Source organism: Typopeltis vanoorti, chromosome 11, assembly GCF_054136105.1.
Source record: "Typopeltis vanoorti isolate ZY-2024b chromosome 11, IOZ_Tvanoo_1.0, whole genome shotgun sequence".
Taxonomy (NCBI): domain Eukaryota; kingdom Metazoa; phylum Arthropoda; class Arachnida; order Uropygi; family Thelyphonidae; genus Typopeltis; species Typopeltis vanoorti.
Genome location: NC_143559.1, coordinates 15,733,844 through 15,759,105, shown reverse-complemented (window position 1 = coordinate 15,759,105; position 25,262 = coordinate 15,733,844). Strand labels below are relative to the sequence as shown.

General features: G+C 36.4%; 1 protein-coding gene across 1 annotated transcript in view; it reads left to right on the top strand.

The window, feature by feature from the left end:
* Ype (yippee zinc finger protein) overlaps window positions 1-25,262 on the top strand; it is a 66,526-nt gene that overhangs the window by 15,886 nt on the left and 25,378 nt on the right. Inside the window, exon 2 of the mRNA XM_090400767.1 lies at window positions 5,875-6,059. Coding sequence (XP_090256893.1) covers window positions 5,899-6,059 — 161 coding nt within the window. The 5' untranslated portion in view covers window positions 5,875-5,898. The remainder of the gene's footprint in view (window positions 1-5,874; window positions 6,060-25,262) is intronic.

The window sequence follows — 25,262 nt, the reverse complement described above, 5'->3', positions numbered from 1 at the left end:
GTGCACACAAATAACGCTGGCAAACTCAAAATCTATGCAGCGTACAATCCTCCCAGTATTCCACTATTGACAGCAGACTTAGACTCCATCCTCGGCTCCACAGATTCCATAATTATAGCTGGAGACCTTAACTCTAAACATCTGGCTTGGTTCAGTTCGTCAATCAACACCAAAGGCCGTACCTTATACAACTACACATTACTCAACTCATCAATAGTAGCTGGACCCACTGAGCCCACCCACTACAGCCCATCAGGAAGTTCTAATGTATTAGACATAGTTATCCTCAGAAACATCAAATATCAATACCAGCTGGAGACAGTAGAAGAGCTTAACTCAGATCATAATCCCATCCTACTCAGGTTAGGACTTCAAGACCAACTCTCTCCCCATCATTCTTTCATACCATGGGACAAGCTCTCTAAGGTTCTTCCAATCCACATCGGTCCTCCCCCTGTCATTCGTAAAAAAGAAGAAATAGATCAAGCTGTAAACAACTTAACTAGGCAAATCAACACAGCAATAGCATCAGTCACTCAAACCACTGTCTTCCACGCTTCTAAGATCCCAGAAGAGATAATGGACCTGATTAGAGCCAAAAACAAGGCCAGAAAGCGATATCACAACACCAGAGCCCCGCAGGACAAAGCAACCTTAAACACTTTGAACAGACAGGTTCGAGAAGCCCTCCAGGTCCACAGAAACTCCAAATGGGAAACCAATCTGAAAGAAATCAACCCAGAAGATAACTCCATGTGGAAGTTTGTAAAATCTCTTCGTACCAAAAGACAACCACTTCCCCCTTTAAAGACCAATCTTGGAGTTGCACACACAGATGAAGAAAAAGCAGAAGCCCTAATTGACAATCTGGAAAATCAATGCAGCCCATCTTATGCAAACTTAAATATCAATCTTATTTACAAAGTCCATCGTAAAGTTAGAAATGCACTAAGTCAGCTTAAGGATGATTCAGAAACCATCACCCCCACATCTCCAACAGAAATAATAAATATCATTTCCCATCTGAAGAATAAAAAGGCCCCCGGCCCTGACGGCATTACCAATAGAATAATAAAGCTACTCCCACGGAAAGCCATAATTCATCTAGTTAATATTACCAATTCCATCTTAAGATTCCAATACTTTCCCTCTGATTGGAAAGTCGCGGACATTATACCTCTGAAAAAACCTGGTAATAACCCACAACTTCCCCAAAGCTACAGGCCCATCAGTCTTCTTTCCTGTCTTGGCAAAGTAACAGAAAAGGTCATATTATCAAGACTACAAACAGCAGTGGACCAACAGAAAATAATCCCAAATGAACAATTTGGGTTTCGCAAAGCTCACAACACGGTGCAACAAATTCACCGACTAACAGAACATATCACTCATGGCTTTAACTGGCACCTTCATACTGCTGCTGTATTTTTGGATGTTGCCAAGGCCTTTGATAAGGTCTGGCATCAAGGCCTTATCTTCAAACTAATTGAGAACAATATCCCAATTAAACTAGTGAAACTCATATATTCATATATCAATGAAAGATACATGCAAGTAAAACTCAACGGAATTGTTTCTTCAAGGCGCAAAATCCTGGCGGGAGTACCTCAAGGTTCTCTTCTGGCCCCAATACTTTTCACAACTTACATGGCAGATGTTCCTCTCAACCCAAAAACTACTATGGCTCTTTATGCCGACGACACCGCTATTCTAGCCAGATTGCTCAGCCCTCACCTAGCAATCACTAGACTCCAAGGAAGTATCAATGAGCTAGCAAACTGGTTCACCAACTGGAGAATTCAAGTAAACCCCCTCAAAAGCTCAGCCATGATGTTTTCAAGAAGAAAGATCTGCAACAAAGAAGACATCCTGCTCTCTGGTCAAAAGATCCCATGGCATTCAGAGACCAAATATCTTGGGGTATTGATGGATAAGAAACTCCTTTTCAACAAACACATCAATCTCGTTTGTTCCAAATCTTCCAAAGTCATAGCTCAGCTCTACCAATTGATCAACCGCAAGAGCAAATTGAACCTACATAATAAATTACTTCTTTACCAGATGGTAATACGTCCAGTCATTACCTACGCCTCACCAGCATGGAGTCACACTTCAAGATCAAACATTTCAAAATTACAGAGAATCCAAAACAAATGCCTTAGGATGATCCTGGATGCACTGTGGTTCATCAGAAATTCACAAATTCACCAAGAAACCGGCACTCCATACATCTCCTCTCTTCTTCGTGATCTTGCAGAAAAATTCTTCGTGAAGTCAAGTTCACATTCAAACCCACTAATCGTGCAAGCTGTCAATTACAATGAGACTGATTACTACAAACACAAAAGACCGAAGGCTATTCTTCTCTCAACTGATCATAGCTAACACTACTGCCCTCAGAGGGCGAGCTTAATTGCTCACAAATCTCCCATTCCCAAATAACTCTCATTACAGTTAAAGGGGAATATGAAAAGCACTTGTGCTTCACCCATCCTGTCAGTAACGTCAATGGTCAATGGCCTTAATATCACCTCTGGGTCTGGGTAGTGACCCTTCCCATAATGCATAGTATTATGAAAGTTGGTTGATTGGTAGAGCCTCTGCTACTAATGGCTTGCAAAACATTAAGCAAGTTTGAGCGTGGTTAGTAGTAGTTGGAAGGGGTCAATCGTTTGATGCTGTTGGCACACTCTCCCTTGATGAGTCTTTGGACTCCCTGGAGGTGTCACATAATAATAATAATTATACATGTCCACAAGGATATGTCTTTGCATTATGGGATACTAAGGCAAGTAATGTGAAGTTATTAGCTTCATATAGTAGTTGCTCCAGTTCTGAAAATACTTCAGGTGCAAACTTTGTTTGCTTACACTTGGATAAAGGATTAAATCAGGTATATAATTTCTTGATATCTTTAATTTATAGTATAACTAAGTGGATAAACTTCCAACACGATATTGCAACAAAGTTCTTTAACACCATGTTCGATTGTTCCATGGTGCTGTAGGCAAAAAATTCATTTTTATAGATGGCAATGCCACATTATATTGTACATGGGCAGTCAGCTACTTCTGGAGACTGAGGATATTAACTGAATTGAGTGACCAGCACACTTCCAAGATCTCAATCCCATAAAACAAGTTTTGGGATGCAACAGGGAGATGCATTGCTACTCGATATTCCCCTTACATGGTGTTATCCTTGCTCTGAAGGAGGAGTTGGCCAGTTTGCCTCAAGAACTACCGAATCACTTGGTGCTAAGCATTGTACAATGTTGTGAGAGCTGCAATTAAATTTGTACAAAATTGCAGTTTGGGATGGATATATCCTTAGGAAATTTCTAACTTTTGCCAAAAGCATATTGCACTTTAATTTGTACGAAATTTATAACACATGTTTTGTGAAATGTAATTTATTAGAATGCTGGCAATATATTTATGCCAAATATGCTGGCAAATTTATCCACATTTGGCCGTAGTTATGAACATTTTTTTCATATACAGGTAAAAATGCAGTTCATCCTGAGCTTTAGGATACCAATGTAGTATAACAAGGTGACAAATGTCTTGAACTAGGAAATGCATATACAGTAATATATTTAGAATTTATTATTATTATTATTATTAACATTTGACCTCCATGGAGTCAGAGACTCATCGTGGGAGGTACACATCATTGCACACAATGCTCATCCAACTGTGCTTTAAACTGATTCAATGTGTCTGCACCCATAAAAACTCAGACAATGCATTCCACTCATCAACCACTCTCCATGCAATGAACCTACTCCTCTGTTCACACTTTCCTTATACAGTTTCCAGCAATGGCCTCTTGTTTTACTCCCCTCTCCCATTCTATGAAAAATATCTTCCATGTCGACCCAGTAACAACCCGTGACTAGCTTATGTGTCTCAATCATATCCCCCCCCTCCCCTCCTATTCACAAGACTCTGCAACTTACGTTCTCTCAATCTGTCTTCGTACTCCACATTCCAAAGACCACTGACTACCTTTGTGAATCTTCTCTAGACCCTTTCCAACATATACCGTCACCATGAAAACCTGGCGACGAAATCTGTGTACAGTAATCCATATGCCTGATCAAGGCCTTATACAATGGAATCATAACCTCTCTATTTCTGCATGTCAGGGACCTCTACATCATTGCCATTATCAAGGCCATGATAATGTTATGATTCCAGGTTATGATTCCATTGTATAAGGCCTGATCAAGGCCTTATACAATGGAATCATAACCTCTCTATTTCTGCATGTCAGGGACCTCTACATCATTGCCATTATCCGATGTGATGTCTTCACAACTGAATTTCAGGTTCTTGTTCACCATCACTCCTAGATCTCTCATCTCCTCTACTTCCATTAAACTTTCCCCACCAAGTGTATACTTTGTAACATTGAACTGATAGTCCCACTTAACTGCCCATTCATGCAACGTATTCAAGTCCTCTTGTAAGGCAATAACATCTGCTTGACTCTGCATTGCTCTCCCCAGTTTTGGATCATCTTCAAACAGCTGGATATCACTAGTTAAACCCAACCCAATATCATTAATATACAAATTGAACAACAATGTCCCTTAAAGCTGACCCCTGCGGCACACCGTTAGTGACCTTTTGCAAAAGCTTTTGATAGACTGCCACATGACAAGCTGTTAAATAAACTGAAACAGACGGGATTAGATAACAACTAGTGAGTGATCAATATCTGACTGGCAGTCAGGCAGGTATCAGAAAGTTCTTTATGGGGGTGCAGTATTGCAAAAGAGGAAAGTCACTAGTGGTGTGCCACAGGAGTCTGTATTGAGGCCATTGTTGTTCAGTTCGCATATTAACCACGCTACCGGCCAAGACGTCTATAGACATCAAAGTTATCATGGATGCGAAGTACATACTAAAATTGTAATATCATTGTTATTACATTGAAATATATGATGGATATGAAGTGTATGAGGATGCGTATATGATCCATAATGGCCAGTAAGATCTGCTAATTCATTCATAATATCAACCAGATGTTATGAATGAATTAGCAGATGAGTGGAACTGTCAGTTCAGTGTTGCCAAGTGTAAGGTTTTGAAATTCGGGATCCAAAGTATACACTTGGTGGGGAAACTTTAAAGATGGTAGAGATGTTGAGTGATCTGGGGGGGGGGGGACAAGGACCTGAAATTCAGGGCCACATTGCACAAGTTGTGCAGTCATCACATCAGATAATGGCAATGATATGGAAGACCTTGACATACAGAAATAAAGAGGTTCTGGTTCCATTATATAAGGCCTTGTGTGGATTATTGTGCACAGATTTGATCCCCTGGTTTTTCATGGTGATGAGGATAAATTGGAGAAAGTCCAGAGAAGATTCACAAAGATGGTCAGTGGTTTTTGGAATGCGGAGTATGAAAACATGTTGAAAGAATGTAAATTTGCAAAATCTCATGAATAGGAGGAGGATGGGGGATATGATTGAGACATATAATTTAGTCAGGGTTGTTATCGAGTTGACATGGAAAAAATTTTTTATAGGATTGGAGAGGTGGGGGGGGTAGAACAAGAGGCTATCCCTGGAAACTATAAGAAGGGTCTGAACAGAGGGGTGAGGAGCAGGTTCTTTGCATGGAGAGTGGCCGGTGAGTGGAATGCATTGCTGAGTGTGCTATGCATGTGGACACATGGAATCAGTTTAAGGCACAGTTGGATGAGCTTTTTGTGTGTGATAATGTGTACCTCCTGTGATAAATCTCTGAATCCACTGAGATCAAATACTACTAACAATAATGCACAGTGATCATTATTATTTAATTTTGTTAATTTATGCTTAGTTATATAGCTGAATTTGCGTACTTATACTTACAGCGTTGTAATATAAGGCATATATCAATGGGACGCATCTTTCTGGACCACATTGGAGGGCTGCGTTTATTTTCTTGTGCTACGTGTGATACTATTCTCACAAACAGGAATGAATTAATTAGTACAAGGTTTACAGGAGCTACCGGAAGAGCATTTCTATTTAATAGAGTTGTCAATCTTACCTACAGGTAGGTGCAACATTTAAAGTTTTGAAAATATTTCTATTATACTATTAGTACATGTTCTTCAGTATGACACACATTTCATAAATTATTTTAAAAATAAATAAATATTAATATGGTGAACCCCCAATTTACTGGCTTGGTATATAATCATGTAATTTAACTATAGACTCATTATAATAAAATAGGTTTCATTGTAAAAGTAGAATATACACTTTATAATATGATGAGTAACTTAATGTATTGTATGCCCACACTTCATAGAACTGAGGCTGACAATGTACCAAGAATAGTCAATTCATGCTGAAAGGGAAAAAGAAATAAAACATGCATGAATTGGTCGCCAACACGTGAAATCACGTGCTTTATACGTAAATTTTCCAACTGTTGTACAACCAAAATAGTTACTACTTTAAGAACTAGAATTTTCATAAAAGAAAAGCTAATTTTCCAACGTATAATAATAAACACTCATCCCACAAAATGCATTGATAGCCTTAATATTGGAATGGATTCTCCTTCTTCTGACATGCGAGTGAAGAAGTGTAGAAGGGTCTCGCATCTGTGAGTGTACAGTACATATTTCAAATGATACAGTAGTAATCACTGATTATGATTGCATCAGTTGAAACACGTGCATGAAATTAGTGTTGGCTGGTTCATTGGGTAGGGAGATTCAGCTGCTGACTCAAAATCAATGTTTTATTTAGTGGCATACGACAGTTATACAACACCATAAGTTCCTCACTACCATCATATAGTGAATCATTCATTGCGATGTTCTTTTCGACCACTGTTTATATACAAAACACATATAAACTGGATTTAACTGGTTGGAGTTTTTTTTTTTTTTATTGTAAAGTAATAGTCCACTAGTTTTGCCAACTTGTGGCTGCGTCTGGGCATACAAGGTGACAAACAGCTTAAACAAGATCAAAAAACCAGCAAAGGATATCAAGTTAAAACATACACGAATGTTAAATATTATCTAAATTCAAATAAAATGCTACATCAAATCCATGGAGCGTGTATGTTATCAATCATTGTTATACATGCACGATCTATAATCGGCCTGGTTGGCCGAGTGGTCAGTGTATCCACTCTCCACCCAAAAGGCTGCAGGTTCGAATCCCACCTTGGCCATGGATGTTTGTGATTGTCTGTGAAAATGCTAGTGATGATGAAGGGCGGTAGATGGTGCTGGTGTAGATGATGGTAGTTGGTGGATTGAGCAGTGGAGACAGAGTTGTAGAGTGCCCTCCCTCGATGAGTCATTGGACTCCCTGGAGGTGTTACGTAATAATAATAATTGGCAGCAAAATTGAACTCTGATGTGTTGAGTGATCTTATGAGACTTTTCCATATGTCACCAAGGATCATCCCTTGGTTTCTGTTCTGACTGCCTCTTGAACGGATAACTACTGCAGCTTCTTTGATGTTGTGGGAACGAAAATCTTCTTCCAAGTACGGCATAGTATTTTTATCCTATTCAATGCTATGATTGGTATTAGAAAAATGGAGTGCGAAGCCAGAATAGTCTTCTCTGTTGTTATTAATGTCCCCCGATATGTTTTTTTTCTTATCTCTAGACTTCTAGAAGTTTGTCTTATATAATTGAAACCACAATAGTTACTTCTTTAAGAACTAGAATTTTCATAAGAGAAAAGCTAAGAGCAGGGAACGTTATAAACACCAGGATTTTATAGAAAGCATTTTTGTCCTTCAGTGATCTTAACAAGTTGCAGATTGTCTTTATTGGTTTGAAGGCCACTCGGATCGCATAAGGTTTGAGTATTTTAGCAATTTTCTGTGAAACATTCCCAGCAAAAGGAATGGAAAAATTTAAGATTTAAATTTAAAATTTAATTCAACTTTTGTGAAATGTGATATGATGAAGAAAAATGCAAGTAATGGCTAGTGTGGGTCGGTTTACAATAAACCTTCAGGTCAATATTGCCATCCATTTGGTTTGTGATTAAGACTTCTAGAAATGGTAATTTTCTTTCTCTTTCAAGTTCTAAGGTAAAGTTGAGTATTTTACATATGTTGAAAAAGAGAGCAGCTTGCAACACAAGAAATGAGAGCAGCTTGCAACAGAAGAGATGACAAAACTTTAAAAGATGAATTAGACCTCATCTTTGAAACTCTAACAAACAATGGTTATTCAAAAAATATCATATATAAGATTCTTTTCTCCAACCCATCCCCACAACAAACCCAAGAAACCCACTACAGATCTTCAATTTCCATTCCTTTTGCTGGGACTGTTTCACAGAAAATTGTTAAAATGCTCAAGCCTTGTGAGATCCGAGTGACCTTCAAATCAATAAAGATAATCTTGTTAAGATCACCGAAGGACAAAAATGTTTTCTATAAACATCCTGGTGTTTACAACATTCCTTGCTCTTGTGGATTAAATTATATAGGACAAACTTCTAGAAGTCTAGAGATAAGAAAAAAAGAACATATCAGGGATGTTAATAGCAACAGAGAAGACAATTCTAGCTTGTCGCTCCATTTCACTAATATCAATCATAGCACCGAATGGGATTAAAGTACTATGTCGTACTTGAAAGAAAATTTTCGTTCCCGCAACATCAAAGAAGCTGGGGTAATTATCTGTTCAAGAGGCAACCTGAGCTGAAACAGGGGATAATCCTTAGTGACATATGGAAAAGTCTCATACAATCACTCAACACATCGGTGTTCAATTTTGCTGCCAATTATAGATCGTACACGTATAACATACACGCTCCGTGTGTTTGATGTAGCGTTTTATTTGAATTTAGATGATATTTAATATTCGTTTATGTTTTAACCTGATATCCTTAGGTTTTTCATCTTTTTTAAGCTGTTTGTCACCTTGTATGTCCAGACGAAGCCAACAGTCAAGTTGGCAAAACTAGCAGGCTATTACTTTACAATAAAAAAAAACTTCAACCAGTTAAATCCAGTTTATATGTGTTTTGTATAGTGAATCATTACTTTTTTTTTTTTTTCTTCAGTTGTAGATGAATGTAATCATTTAATAATATTTTTAAGCAGTCATATTTGTGAGAGTAACTGATGTCAGTTATGCAAACAAAAAATTTAGAACAATTTTAGAATGAAAAGTTTTTCTATTTCAGCAGTAAAATTGTCACTTTTATGGACAATGGTATAGCACTCTTCATTTCAGTAAGAATTTTATTTTTAACTGATGTTAAGAGTGCGAGGTAAGTTTAGCCTATGGCCTATCTTCGTGTTCAATACACTGTCATCACTAAATTTAATCATTTTAATTTTAGGTGATAGTGGCTGTTATTAGCAAGCAATGGAAACATAAATAAACAATCTTCAAAAACTACATGTTAGTTATGCAGCAAATGTGGCATCATGTAAATGGACATTGGTCATAATTGAAAATCATTGCACAAGTGGATCATTGTAAGGTGGGCATTACTGTATGCTTCTTTTCTTTTGTTTGAAATGGTTTTGTGCTCATGGAAATTATATCCTCAATATTAATTTACTTATTATGTAAATGTAATTTTTACTTTTTTAGTTTTTTCATGTTTTAATATTTTAATCATTCATCATCAAATTCCTGCCATGTACCCTCAAGAGGTGTACAGAATATGATAGTACTACATGAAAAAAATTACGTCATTACTAACTTAATATCTACAATTTTCCTCCAAATCAGTCTGTTACTTGTCAAGACTCCAACATTATCAGATCTTATATTTCTATCATCTAAGGCACTTTGTACCGTATCAATCCACCTATATCTTGGTCTTCCTCTGGGTTGTTTTGCTGCCAACCTGGCAGAGAACACTTGCTTTCCTAATCTTTCTTCACCCATTCTGTTTAAGTGACCATACCACCTGATATTAGCTCTGCTAACGCATTCCTGGATGTTGACAATGTCAAGTTCTTTCCTAATATCCTCGTTTTTAATATGATATTGCCATTGATGCCATCTGTTCATGCCTATAATCTTTCTCAGGACTCTCATATCTGCAGTCTCTAGTCTTTGGTCAAGTGTTTTACTTCTGACCCAGCTCTCAGATCCATAAGTTAAAACTGGTTTGAATACCGTCCTGTATACAGCTAATTTAGTGTTCCGACTAATATTTCTCTCTTATTCCCTATGAATTTATTCAGTTGACTTCCTACCATACCAGCTTTGCTGATTCTGTTGTCAATTTCTATATTTAATTTACCATCTTCAGTAAAAATCGTGCCTAAGTAGCTGAAATGTTTCACTCGTTCCATAGGTTCTCCATTCACAACACAGTTGACATTTTCAGTGATTCTGCATATTTTCATTGTCTTTGTCTTTTTATTGCTGTCCTTCATACCATATCTATTACAACAGCTATTCAAGTTAGTCAGAGAATCTTGCAGACTTGTAGCGGATTTATTTAGAAGCGTAACATCGTCTGCATAAAGCAAAGAGGTGACATTAACATCTCCAATTTTGATATCATGTTTAATACCACTTTCCTTCATAATATAATCCATACAGATAATGAATAACAGAGGGGATAATGTACATCCTTGTCTCACACCAGATTTAACATTAAACCATCTTCCTGTACTTCCTTCAATTCTAACTGCTCACTTACAACTCAAATACAGACTAAGTATTGCTTGATATAATGCCCCATTGACACCATATAACTGTAGTGTATTGAATAGCTTCTCTCTTGGCAAATTGACAAAACTTAAATACAGATCTCTGTTATATTCCCATGCTTTCTCAACTATTTGTCGTAAAGTGAAGATCTGATCTTGACAGCTTCTATTTGGCCTGAATCCATCTTGTTCTTCACCAAGCTTTTCTTCCACAATTCTTCTCAACCATTTCTCAAGTATACTTGCAGGAACACTCAGTAGGGAAATACCTCTGTAATTCTCACATTCAGTTTTATTTCCCTTTTTATATATGGGTACTATGAGAGCTCTACTCCAATCATCGGGAATTCGTCCCTCTGTCCAGGCTTTCTGAACTATGCAGTGCAGCCACTGTAAGACTCTTATACCACATACTTCAGCATTTCTGGTCGAATATCATCTACTCCTGCTGCCTTTCCACATTTCAAGCCTTTGATGGCTTTTTTCTACTTCAAGTATGGATATATTTTCCTGACTGCATGCTGGTCAGTGTTTTTTACCACTGTGCTGTCATCACTGCTTGTTGCATTTAGCAGTTTTTCAAAGTAATTACTCCATACTTCAAGGATATCTTTTTCTCCCGTTTTCATGTCACCTTTATCATCTCTAACTCCTTTTACAGCACTCTTTCCTCCATCTTCAACAACCTAGAGAATATTTTGCCACCTTCTTGATATTTATTTTCTATATTCTTGCCAAAGTCCTCTCATGACTTTTGTTTAGATAGTTTTACACAGTGTTTAGCTTTCTTACATTTGTCTCTGTATTCTCAAAGAGCACAAGCTGACTTATTTGACAGGAACTTTTGATATGCTTTCTTCTTTTCCTTCACTGCCTCTTTAACTTCCTGGGTCCACCAGGGAGTTCTGATTGTTTTTATCCTTGCAGACAACCTCACCACATGCCTCTCTGGCAGAATCAATCAATGTTTTCTTCAGAGTTTGCCACTGAATCTCCAAGGTTTGATTCCTGTTCTCAAACTCTTTCATTTTTCCTTCAATAATCTTTGTGTATTTTAGTCTACAGTTCACATCTGAGAGCTGCTCAACTTTTATTCGCTTTAAAACTTTCTTACATGTTATTCTTTTCTATATGAAATTCAATTTTATCCTGCTCAAGACTAAATAGTGATTACTTCCAATTTTAAATCCTCTGTACACTCTGGTGTCCTGTACCAGGGAAAAAACATCACCATCAACAATAACATAGTCAATGAGACTTTTCTTATTCCTTGCTTCTTCTGTCCATGTGAATTTGTGCACATTTTTATGTTGGAACATGGTGTTAGTAAGAACCAGTCCATGTCCTGAGCAGAAATCCAACAGGTATTTGCCATTATTATTAGCTTTGCTGTTTTCTCCAAATTTTCCCAAAATATTTTTGTATGTCTCACAATCATTTCCTACTCTGCTATTTGGATCCTCAGCAAGGACCAACTTTTCCTTTTTCATTGTGTCAGTTGCTTTTTCTAAAGCCTCAAAAAATTCCTCCACTTCTACCGTAGTAGAATCTTCTGTGGTACCATAGGCACAAATAAATCTCATTGTCCAGTTCCCCATTCTGATATTTGCCCACATCACTATACTTGAGACTGCTTGCCATTCAAGAAGATTAGCCTCATATTTAGTGTTGAATACTATGTTACTCCTTCTTTTCCTTGATTGTCATTGCCTGAATATAACATTTTGTATTTATTGTTCAGAAAGATCTCACCAGTTTTTGTCTTTTTTGTTTCAGTCACCCCTATTACATCAATCTGGTACTTATTTAATTCCTCAGCTAGCTCCATTTCTTTGCCATTCAGGCTTCTTATGTTGATAGTACCGATCTTTAACTCTGGTGATGTTGAGTTGGGTTTTGTTTTCAGATCTGTTCCAGTAGCTTTCGTTTCGCTGTTTGCCCTGGTTCCCTGGCGAAAACAACGGGGGGCCTTGTTTAACTGGGCAACGCCCCAGCCAGCATGAAATTTTGTCATGTCGTACCATAATTTTTTATTTTGGTTTAACCAATAAGAATACAATTTGGTCGGCTAAATCCCAAATTGCAAGCCCATCCTCGTTCGTTCAGTATCCAAGTAGATACCCAACAGGGTGCACCACAAGAAGGTGAGGATTGGACATTAGGTCAGAAGCCCTGGTCATTTCTCCGCATTCCTTTAAAGGCTATGTGGAGGTCTCCTCTCAGTTATACAGCTTTGACCCTTAAGCATCCCTTAATATTTTAAATTAAATCAAATCATATTTATATTTTAACCACCTTACTGGCCATTTTGGATCAAATATGCATCCTCATACACTTCTTATCCATCATATTTTCATGTAATGGCAATGGTATTACAATTTTAATGTGCACTTTGCATCTATGATAGTGTTGACGTCTACAGACGTCTTGGCCGGTAGCGTGGTTAAATCTCATTTCTTAGAGAGGGAAATAGCTTATTTGGCAAAAATTTTAAATTTTGATTTATTGGAACAGATTACCAAAATACAATGAAATGGATACACATTTCTTCTTTCTAAGAGTCTCCTATATACAAATCTTTGTCATCTTTTTTTTTTTTTTGTCACCAGTTTTGTCATCGCTCTGAAGCTTGATAATTGTGACCTTTCCTTCAAAGATTGTAGCTAAGTTATTTTTGGTATACCGCTTGACCATCTTCCTTCAGTTATTCCATTCAAGACTATGTTTAGTAATCTTTGAAAGGATATTTTGAAGGTGTCCAAACCATCTTAATTGCTGTTTAAGAGTTATAGTTATATCTTCTCTTTAGTTTAATTCATGTTTTGCCTGCTCGCATGTTTTGTGTTCTGACCAGTGAGTCATATTTATTTTTTCTTAAGCATTTCATTTTGAATGTTCTGATTTTCTGTATTTCTTTCTGATTGAGTGTCCAAGTCTCGGCTTCATACATATAATACATGTGAATTATAAGAATGGTTTTATAGTTTTAGTTTGAGGCTTTTTGAAATACTGTTATGCTGACCACTGTATAATTTTGAAAGAAAGAATTAAAAGGCATAAGCTTGTCTGGCATCCTTTTATTCCAAGAATTATTATTATTTGGTAACCTCCATGGATTCAACAGGCTCATCGTGGAAGGCCCATTCAACCAGCAACATGTCTATAATGAGCTTTGAAGTTATTTACACTACTTGCACTCGCAACGCACTCAGACAATGTGTTCCACTCACTCGCAGTTCAATACTTAAAAAATCTACTCCTTACATCCTTCTTCACCACATCTTTATACAACTTTCAGGTGTGGCCTCTTGTTCTTCCCATCTTAACATCCACTCTTTTTACAATTTCTTCTGTATTAATCGAAAGAATCCCTTAACTAACTTGAGGGTCTCTATCATATCTCTTGTTTTCATCCTATCCACCAATCTGTAATCCACATTCTCTCAAATGCTCTTCATAACAACACTCCAGAAGCCTAATATCATTTTGGTAATTTATCTTTGGACCTTCTCTAGTGTTTTCACATCACAGTGAAAACTAGGTGACCAAATCTGAGCAATTCTTCACAACAAACCTGAAAAGTCTGGATTGGCTCAACACGGGTTTGAAACTGACCACAGCATCCTTTGGTCCAGGACTCGCCTCTTACATAGATCCCGTTATAGGTTCGAACATTTGTTCAAGGAAAGTGTGGAGGCCTTGCTCCATCGCCCCAACCTGAATCGTAATGACTGTATATCTATATCAAAAATCTGGGAAAGTCTAATCAAGATTACTCATTAATTAATTTTATTTATTTATTTTTTTTTATTTATTATTTTTTTTAAATAGCAAATTCAATCATGTTTCTACTTCAAAATATTCCATTTCATACTTAGTGATATAACATCACGCAGCGTGTTCTAATTTTAATGATCTATTAGTATTCTAGCTTGTATTTTTTAAACTGTTCTTGTAATACCACTGAAGATGGTCTGCTATTTCCAGACCGAAATATTTGGTTAAATAAATATCTTTCTTGTGATTATGTGATTATATCATTCAGTCTTATGTCACAAATATCCTTGAAACAACAAATTCTTATCCTTCACAGGGAAAATGCTATCAAAATAACTGGTAAATTAGGAAAACTTTCAGTTATGCAAGGTAGGTTACGAGCAAAGATTAATTTCTTAAAAAAGTGCCACGACAACAAGATTATTCCCAATTTCGCTAAGATTAAAGAAACAAAATCTCCTGGAGCTCATAATATTTACCGGAACACTAGTTTATCTCTAATCAGTAATCAACTTAAAGCTGCTAAACGTGATCTTGCTATTCACAGTCATCAGATTTCTGATCTGTGCACCTATATATCCACAAATTTGGATCCTCTTCTTTCTCGCATAGTTCTAAATGTGGCTAAACGTTCTATTCAACGTGCTTATAATAAACTAAGTCAACATCTTAACCGTAAATATGAAGCTCTTTTGTCTAGACAATCCAAGTCATTCATAACTCCAGATAATTGGATTGTAAATATATCCGGACGTCTTTTGACTAAAAGCGAAACCCTCATCCTGTCAAAAGGACATGATTTTTCTATTGTTCCAAATAAGATACCATATCTAGATTTCCTAGTTAACATTGAAAGGAATCTTAATAATCTAACCAGTGATAAAGCTAATGCTCTTCGCCTAGAAGTTGCTTCGTCTCTACTTAAGGCTAAACTTCCTCATTCCAACATATCTCCTTCTGAAATGAAATCTTTACAGTCCTTGAGAAAAAATAATCACCTCATTATCACTAAAGCTGACAAGGGAAAAGCAACAGTAGTTATGGACTCAGCAAATTACAGAAGAAAACTTTCTCTTTTGCTTCGAGATCGCTCCACATATCAAGAAATTGATTATAATCCAACCAACAGACAACTAAAGAAATTAAATTCTCTCTTAGATGAAGTCATCAGTTTGGATAAAGACACAATTGAAAGACTTGAAACTCATTTTGCAAGACCTCTTAGATTTTATGGCCTTCCAAAAATCCATAAGATTGACTTTCATCTTCGTCCAATAGTAGATTGTATTGATTCTCCTACTTACCGTATAGCCAAATATCTAGCTAAATTATTGAAATCTTACATTGGCAACTCTAATTCATTTTTAAAAAATTCCTCAGATTTCTTAGAAAAATTAAAAAATGTCTCATTACAACATACAGATCTTATGGTTAGCTTTGATATAGAATCTTTATATACCAATGTACCTCTCAAGGAAACTTTAAAATTACTGGCTGACATCTTTCCTCAAGATATTATAAAACTATTCGATTTCGTAATACATTCTGGATATTTTGTATGTCAAAACAAATTTTATAGCCAAGTAGAAGGAACGGCCATGGGAAGTCCTCTTTCTCCGGCTTTAGCCAACTTTTATTTAGAACATTTAGAAAAAGTCCTCTTCGCATCTATTTTCCCTCAACCATCTTTTTGGGTAAGATATATAGATGACATCTTTACTATTTGGCCTCACAGCAAAAAAACTCTTTACCTTCTTTTTTTAAACAGTATTAATTCCTTGCATCATCACATAAAGTTTACTATGGAATTAGATGAAAACAACCAGTTATCTTTTTTAGACGTTCTCCTCATCCAGTCACCTTCAAATATTCTTACAACTACAGTATACAGGAAACCAACATTCACAGGTCGTTATATTCTTAAAGAATCAGCTCATCATCCATGTCAAAAAACAGGAATTATAAAATGCCTCATCAGAAGAGCCAAAACTAATTGTTCTACTTTTGATTATCTACAGAAAGAACTTTCTACCATCCAACAACACATGAAACTCAATGGCTTTTCTGAAAAAAATACTCAACATCTTCTCAATTCTTATAATCCTCCACAAAACAACAAAGTTTCAATACGTCGAGTGCCTATTCCTTATATCTCTGGGATTTCAGAACCTATCGCAAGAATTTTAAAGAAATATGATTTAACAACTACGTATTCACCTATTAACAAATTGTCTTCTCATTTTCCTTCTCCTAAAGACAGATGCTCAACTTTATCTCTTCCTGGAGTTTATCAAATTTCGTGCAACTGTGATCTCTCTTATTTTGGACAGACTGGACGTTCTCTTGAAAAAAGAATCCAAGAACATCAATCATCCATTCTTCAAAACAAACCTGAAAAGTCTGGATTGGCTCAACATGGGATTGAAACTGACCACAGCATCCTTTGGTCCAGGACTCGCCTCTTATATAGATCCCGTTATAGGTTCGAACGTTTGTTCAAGGAAAGTGTGGAGGCCTTGCCCCATCACCCCAACGTAATGACTGTATATCTATATCAAAAATCTGGGAAAGTCTAATCAAGATTACTCATTAATTAATTTTTATTTATTTATTTATTTTTTAAATAGCAAATTCAATCATGTTTCTACTTCAAAATATTCCGTTTCATACTTAATGATATAACATCATGTGGTGTGTTCTAATTTTAACGATCTATTGTTAAGTATTCTAGCTTGTATTTTTTAACCTGTTCTTGTAATACCACTGAAGATGGTCTGCTATTTCCAGACCGAAATATTTGGTTAAATAAATATCTTTCTTGTGATTACGTGATTATATCATTCAGAGGAATTTGTTGACACTTTCTTTGCCATTGTGAATTTTTTCATGATGTAATGCTTTCACTAATATAATATATAAATTATCATAAAATATGTTATTATTATTAACATCTAACCTCCATGTAGTCAGAGACACATCATATGGGAGGTACACACAATGCTCTTCCAACTGTGCTTTAAACTGATTCAGTGTATCTACATTCACAACACACTCAGGCAATGCATTCCACTTACCAACCACTTTCCATGCAAAGAACCTGCTCCTCACTCCTCTGCTCACACCCTCTCGATCCCCACTCCTCTCCCATTCTATGAAAAATCTCTTCAAGGAAATGGAAAGGGAAAAGTGCCTCAGCAGGACTTGTTTCATCTCTGTCACTGTACCAGTGGATAGACCAACTCTGACTCCATGTTTTATTTTGAAATTTGCAAAGAACTTGAAATTAAAATATAACCTGAAAAAAATAAGTTATTCAAATTATTATCTGTGAAATAGAAAATTTTAACATATTATTTTTATTACAATTTAAATTCATTAGCAGTCAGAGTTGATATATTTTACTTACTCCGACTCCAGTAAACCATGAATTGACTCCGACTTCACAAATCTGCATTTTAGTAACCATTTTATTTTTTTCTGATACCTTCATTTTTAATATGATTCTGCCGCTGATGCCATGTTATCATTTTTCGTAATTTTTCTCCGAATTCTAATCATCAATGGGCTCTGATCAGTAAGTTAAAAATCAGTTTGAATATATCATTTTTGTATATAACACTTATTTTGTGTTTTAAAGACAATCCAAGGGAATTGCTGCAGTATTGAGAATATTGACCAGTAGAAATAAAAGGGTGGTGGTCCCAATGTGTAAAGCTTTGACCAGACCACATCTGGATTTCTCTGCTCAGATCTGATCACCAGGATTTGAAGGGGATAAAATAACCTTGAAGAGGGGGGGTGCAGAGGCAGATAACAAAAATGATATCATGACTGTACAATATTGGTTATGAATTTAGACTGAAAGAATGCAAATTACGGAACTTGATGGATCAAAAATGAAAGTGGGGTATGTGATTGAGATAGTTGAGCTTTTGTGAGGCATTTACTGGAGTGACACTGGGGAGAACTTTCTTATTGTAGAAGGGGGGGTGAATAGAAATAAGGGCCCTTGGTGAAAGTAGGAGAATAAGAAGTAAGTTTTTTTTGCATTGGGATTGCAACCAGTTGATTCATGGATTGCCTGAGAAAGGTGGAGGGATTGTAAACAGTCGATGAATTTAGGCAGAAGTGTGGTACATTTTGCGTTGCTTAAGTTGGACCTCCCACGATGAATCTTATAACTCCATGGCAGTCAGTAATAATAGTAGTCTTTATAACTTCTCTATGACATTATGTTGTAATAAAGTTAAAAAGATACAAACAGTATGTTTTTAGCCCTTTTTAAGTTTATCCAGTCATTCGTGATTGGATAACTTAGAAATATAACTTTATTATGATTTTATATAGTTTTGTAAGTTTTTGTCTCAGATTTTATCAAAGGATTTACTGAAGTTAATAAATGTTGATTTAGTAGACTTTGTAGGCTCAAACTTAAAACACTTCTTGAATTTATTCTTTCTTTTAGTGTTACATGAAGATCAGCATTCATTTTCGAAATTATTGCTTCTACAACCGTGTTAGAATAACTCTTTTTATTATCCCGACGTTTCAATCTTCATATCGAGATCATCATCTGGAGCATACATAAATATACAAGACAAACTGTGTTATATTTCAAACTGAAAGCTAGAGAAACAATGATTTCATCACATGCTACCCGCCATTATCCCCCCCCCCCCCCATTGCTAACTTTTATATGGAACATTTTGAACAACTTCCTTTAGGTTATTCCCCTTTAAAACCCAAAGTCGGGCTTAGACACGTTGACGATGTTTTCGTGATCTGGTCTCATGGCTGCCAGACACTAGACACAATCCTTAGCCACCTAAACAAGCAACACAAATGTATTCAGTTCTCAACTGAGATTGAAAAACATAACACACTGCCGTTTCTAGATACACTTGTCACATGTCTCCCCTTGGGCAATCTTTCCTTCATTGTTTACTGGAAACCGACACATACTGGCCAATATATACGCATGAACTCCTACCACCATCCAACACAAAAACTAGGTGTCATCAATACCCTAAAAAACAGGGCTCTGAAGATCTGCTCCAGTGACCAGGCACTGAAAGACTAATTTAAAGTGATCAGCAATGCTTTTCAAAAAAATGGATACAGCCAAAACACTATTAACAAAATTCTCTACAAGACCTCAATAAAAAACAAAGACAAACCAGACTACAATAAAACTATAACCATTCCCTACATTAAAGGGACATCAGACAAAATAAACAGAGTACTACAAAAATACAACCTCAAAGCCACCTTTAAACCTCCTGCAAAATTAAAAGGCTTACTCAACTCATCCAAAGACCCGCTCCCTCTGCTGGCCCACCCTGGAGTATACCGTATTTACTGCACCAGCAACATACATAGGAGAAACAGGATGCACAATTCCGATCAGACAAAAAGAACATAAACAACACATCAAATATAATAATTATGGTGAAGCTGGCCTTTCTGATCATGCCTGAACACCTTACATAGAACTGACCGGAAAAGCACTAATTGTCTTCATCACACCAAAACATGGTATGAATGCAAATTTAAGGACGCCTGTGAGATCATTATCAACCACCCCAATCTAAACAATAATGATGGTCTAAAAATCCCATACATATGGAAGGTATATATCATCATCATCATCATCATCATCAAATTCCTGCCATATACCCTCAAGGGGTGTACAGGATATGACAGTACTACATGAAAAAATTACATCATTACTAACTTCCTATCTACAATTTTCCTCCAACTCAGTCTGTTACTTGTCAAGACTCCAACATTATCAGATCTTATATTTCTTTCGTCTAAGGCACTTTGTACCGTATCAATCCACCTATATCTTGGTCTTCCTCTGGGTCGTTTTACTGCCAACCTGGCAGAGAACACTTGTTTTGCTAATCTTTCCTCTCCCATTCTATTTAAGTGACCATACGATCTGAGATTAGCTCTGCTGACGCATTCCTGGATGCTGACAATGTCAAGTTCTTTCCTAATATCCTCATTTTTAATATGATATTGCCATTGTTGCCATCTGTTCACGCCTCTAATCTTTCTCAGGACTCTCATATCTGCGGTCTCTAGTCTTTGGTCAAGTGTTTTACTTCTGACCCAGCTCTCAGATCCATAAGTTAAAATTGGTTTGAACACAGTCTTGTATACAGCTAATTTAGTGTTCCGACTAATTTCTTTCTTATTCCATATGAATTTATTCAATTGACTTCCCACGATACCAGCTTTGCTGATTCTGTTGTCTATTTCTATATTTAGTTTACCATCTCAGTAAAAATTGTGCCTAAGTAGCTGAAATGTTTTACTTGTTCCACAGGTTCTCCATTCACAACACAGTTGACATTTTCAATGATTCTGCCTATTTTCATTGTCTTTGTCTTTTTATTGCTGACCTTCATACCATATCTATTACAACAGCTATTCAATTTAGTCAGAGAATCTTGCAGACTTGTAGCGGATTTATTTAGAAGTATAACATCATCGGCATAAAGCAAAGAGCTGACATTAACATCTCCAATTTTGATATCAGGTTTAATACCACATTCCTTCATAATGTGATCCATATAGATAATGAATAACAGAGGGGATAATGTACATCCTTGTCTCACACCAGATTTAACATTAAACCATCTTCCTGTACTTCCTTCAAATCTAACTGCTGACTCACAACTCAAATAAAGACTAAGTATTGCTTGATATAATGCCCCATTGACACCATATAACTGCAGCGTATTGAATAGCTTCTCTCTTGGCACCTTGTCATATGCCTTTTCCAAATCGACAAAACTTAAATACAGATCTTTGTTATATTCCCATGCTTTCTCGACTATTTGTTGTAAAGTGAAGATCTGATCCTGACAGCCTCTATTTGGCCTGAATCCAGCTTGTTCTTCACCAAGCTTTTCTTCCACAATTCTTCTTAACCGTTTCTCAAGTATACTTGCATAGATCTTGCCAGGAACACTCAGTAGGGAAATACCTCTGTAATTCTCACATTCAGTTTTATTTCCTTTTTTATATATGGGTACTCTAAGAGCTCTACTCCAATCATCGGGAATTCGTTCCTCTGTCCAGGCTTTCTGAACTATGCAGTGCAGCCACTGTAAGACTCTTATACCACCATACTTCAGCATTTCTGGTCGAATATCATCTACTCCTGCTGCCTTTCCACATTTCAAGCCTTTGATGGCTTTTTCTACTTCAAGTATGGATATGTATTCCTGACTGCATGCCTGGGCAGTGTTTTTTATCACTGTGCTGTCATCACTGCTTGTTTCATTTAGCAGTTTTTCAAAGTAATTACTCCATACTTCAAGGATATCTTTTTCTCCTGTTTTCATTTCACCTTTATCATCTCTAATTCCTTTTACAGCACTCTTTCCTCCATTCCTAAGCTTCTTCAACAACCTCCAGAATATTTTGCCACCTTCTTGATATTTATTTTCTATATTCTTGCCAAAATCCTCCCATGACTTTTGTTTAGCTAGTTTTACACACTGTTTAGCTTTCTTACATTTGTCTCTGTATTCTGTAAGAGTAAAAGCTGACTTATTTTCCAGGAACTTTTGATATGCTTACTTCTTTTCCTTCACTGCCTCTTTAACTTCCTGTGTCCACCAGGGAGTTCTGATTTTTTTATCCTTGCACACAACCTCACCACATGCCTCTCTGGCAGAATCAATCAATGTTTCCTTCAGAGTTTGCCACTGAATCTCCAAGGTTTGATTCCTGTTCTCAAACTCTTTCATTTTCTTTTCAATAATATTTCTGTATTTTAGTCTACAGTTCACATCTGAGAGCTGCTCAACTTTTATTCGCTTTAAAACTTTCTTACATGTTATTCTTATCAATATGAAATTCAATTTTATCCTGCTCAAGACTAAATAGTGATCACCTCCAATTTCAAATCCTCTGTACACCCTGGTGTCCTACACCAGTGAGAAAACATCACTATCAACAATAACATAGTCAATGAGACTTTTCTTATTCCTAGCCTCTTCTCTCCATGTGAATTTGTGCACATTTTTATGTTGGAACATGGTGTTAGTAATAACCAGTCCATGTCCTGAGCAGAAATCCAACAGATATTTGCCATTATTATTAGCTTTGCTCGTTTTTCCAAATTTTCCCAAAATATTTTTGTATGTCTCACAATCATTTCCTACTCTACTATTTAGATCCCCAACAAGGACCAACTTTTCGTTTTTCATTGTGTCAGTTGCTTTTTCTAAAGCCTCAAAAAATTCCTCCACTTCTACCTTCTGTGGGACCATAGGCACAAATAAGTCTCATTGTCCAGTTCCCCATTCTCATATTTGCCCACATTACTCTACTTGAGACTGACTGCCATTCAAGAAGAATAGCCTCGTATTTTGTGTTGAATACTATGGCTACTCCTTCTTTTCCTTGATTGTCATTGCCTGAATATAACATTTTGTATTTATTGCTCAGAAAGATCTCACCAGTTTTGGTCTTTTTGTTTCAGTCACCCCTATTATGTCGATCTGGTACTTATCTAATTCCTCAGCTAGCTCCATTTCTTTGCCATTCAGGCTTCTTACGTTGATAGTACCGATCTTTAACTCTGGTGATGTTGAGTTGGGGTTTGTTTTCAGATTTGTTCCAGTAGCTGACTTTTCGCTGTTCGCCCTGGTTCCCTGGCGAAAACAACGTTGGCCTTGTTTAACCGGGCGACGCCCCAGCCGGCATGAAATTTTGTCATGTTGTACCATCATTTTTTATTTTGGTTTAACCAATAAGAATACAATTTGGTCGGCTAAATCCCAAATTGCCAGCCCATCCTCGTTCGTTCAGTATCAAAGTAGATGCCCAACAGGGTGCACCACGAGAAGGTGAGGATTGGACATTAGGTCAGAAGATATATACAGAAGGTATATATTCAGTATATATTCAATATATACAGAAGGTTTATATTCGTCCCACAAATCTTTCCTCTCTAAGAACAACTATAAATAGGACTGTAGAAAATCCAGGATCCTGAATCTAAAATAACAACGTTAATACTAAAAAATAGGGCATCATTGTTAAAAAAAAAAAAATTGTGAGAAAGAATATTTATTCATGTTGTAATTAAATCAAAAATAACAATTGTAATAATAGAAATAGGACATCACTGTTACTGGAAGGAAAACTATCTGTAAGCAAGAACGTTTATTCATGTAATCATAAATTAAATCTAGCTTGATGTAATTTTTTTTTTTTTTTCACTAGACGTCATGCCAGTGAGTTGCATATGATGAAATCATTGTTTCTCTATCTTTCAGTTTGAGTAACGCAGCTTGTCTTGTATATTTATGTATGCTCCAGGTGATGATCTTGATATGAAGATCGAAACTTCGGGATAATAAAAAGAGTTATTCTAACACGGTTGTGGAATCCATAATTTCGAAAATGAAAAATAAACTTCTTGAATTTAATCTTTAAAGGTACGAGTGGCATGATTATAAACAATAAATTACATGATGACCACAGTAATTAACTTTAATGAAATGAAAGTACAGATATTTCATACTGAAAATAACAATACATCATCAGTGTGTAGAAACAAGCAAATCAAAGGAATGGGAATACAAGGTATGTACAGCAGTCATCTCGCAGTGTCACGTTGGACAATCCAGATCATCCATCAAGAATTCCCACACATTTTCTTCAAAAAATCAAGGAAATTCAAATTCAAGAGTCAGATTTGTTAGTCAGCTTTGACATTGTTTCCCTCTTTACCAACATTCCATTATCTGACACCTGTTAATTTACTATATGATGATTACCCTCCTGATATTGCCAAGAGTTTTGAATTTGTTATACAATCAGGATATTTCAGCTGAAAAACAAGAACTATAGACAAGTTGAAGGTACTACCATGGGTAGCTCTCTGTCTCCACTGTTGGCAAACTATTTTTTGAACCATATGGAAGATACCTTGTTCTCATCCATTCATCCCCAACTCTTTCATTGTTTTCGTTATGTTGATGATGCCTTTGCTGTTTGGCTTCACTTTGAAAATGAAGTTACCACTTTCCTACAACAGATAAATAGTCTTCGCCCACGCATTCAATTCACATGGAAAAAGAAAAGGCTGGTAGTTTACCTTTCTGCAACATCCTTCTTAAGCGCACAGCCTCCGGTAATTTATTAACCTGTGTTTATCGAAAACCTACCTTTACTGGGAGATACATTCATCAAAAGTCTGCTCATCACACTTCTCAAAAAATTGGTGTTATCATCGTCATCATCACATGGCAGGAATTTGATGATGAGGATGATACAGGATATGATAGTACTACATGAAAAATTTACATAATTACTAACTTCCTGTCTACAATTTTCCTCCAAATCAGTCTGTTACTTGCCAAGACTAAAACATTATCAGATCTTATATTTCTATTGTCTAAGGCACTTTGTACAGTATCAATCCACCTATATCTTGGTCTTCCTCTGGGTCGTTTTCCTGCCATCCTTGCAGAGAACACTGGTTTTGCTAATCTTTCCTCTCCCATTCTATTTAAGTGACCCTACCACCTGAGATTAGCTCTGTTAATGCATTCCTGGATGCTGGCAATGTCAAGTTCTTTCCTAATATCCTCATTTTTAATATGATATTGCCATTGATGCCATCTGTTCACACCTCTAATCTTTCTCAGGACTCTCATATCTGCAGTCTCTAGTCTTGGGTCAAGTGTTTTACTTCTGACCCAGCTCTCAGATCCATAAGTTAAAATCAGTTTGAACACTGTCTTGTATACAGCTAATTTAGCGTTCTGACTAATTTCTCTC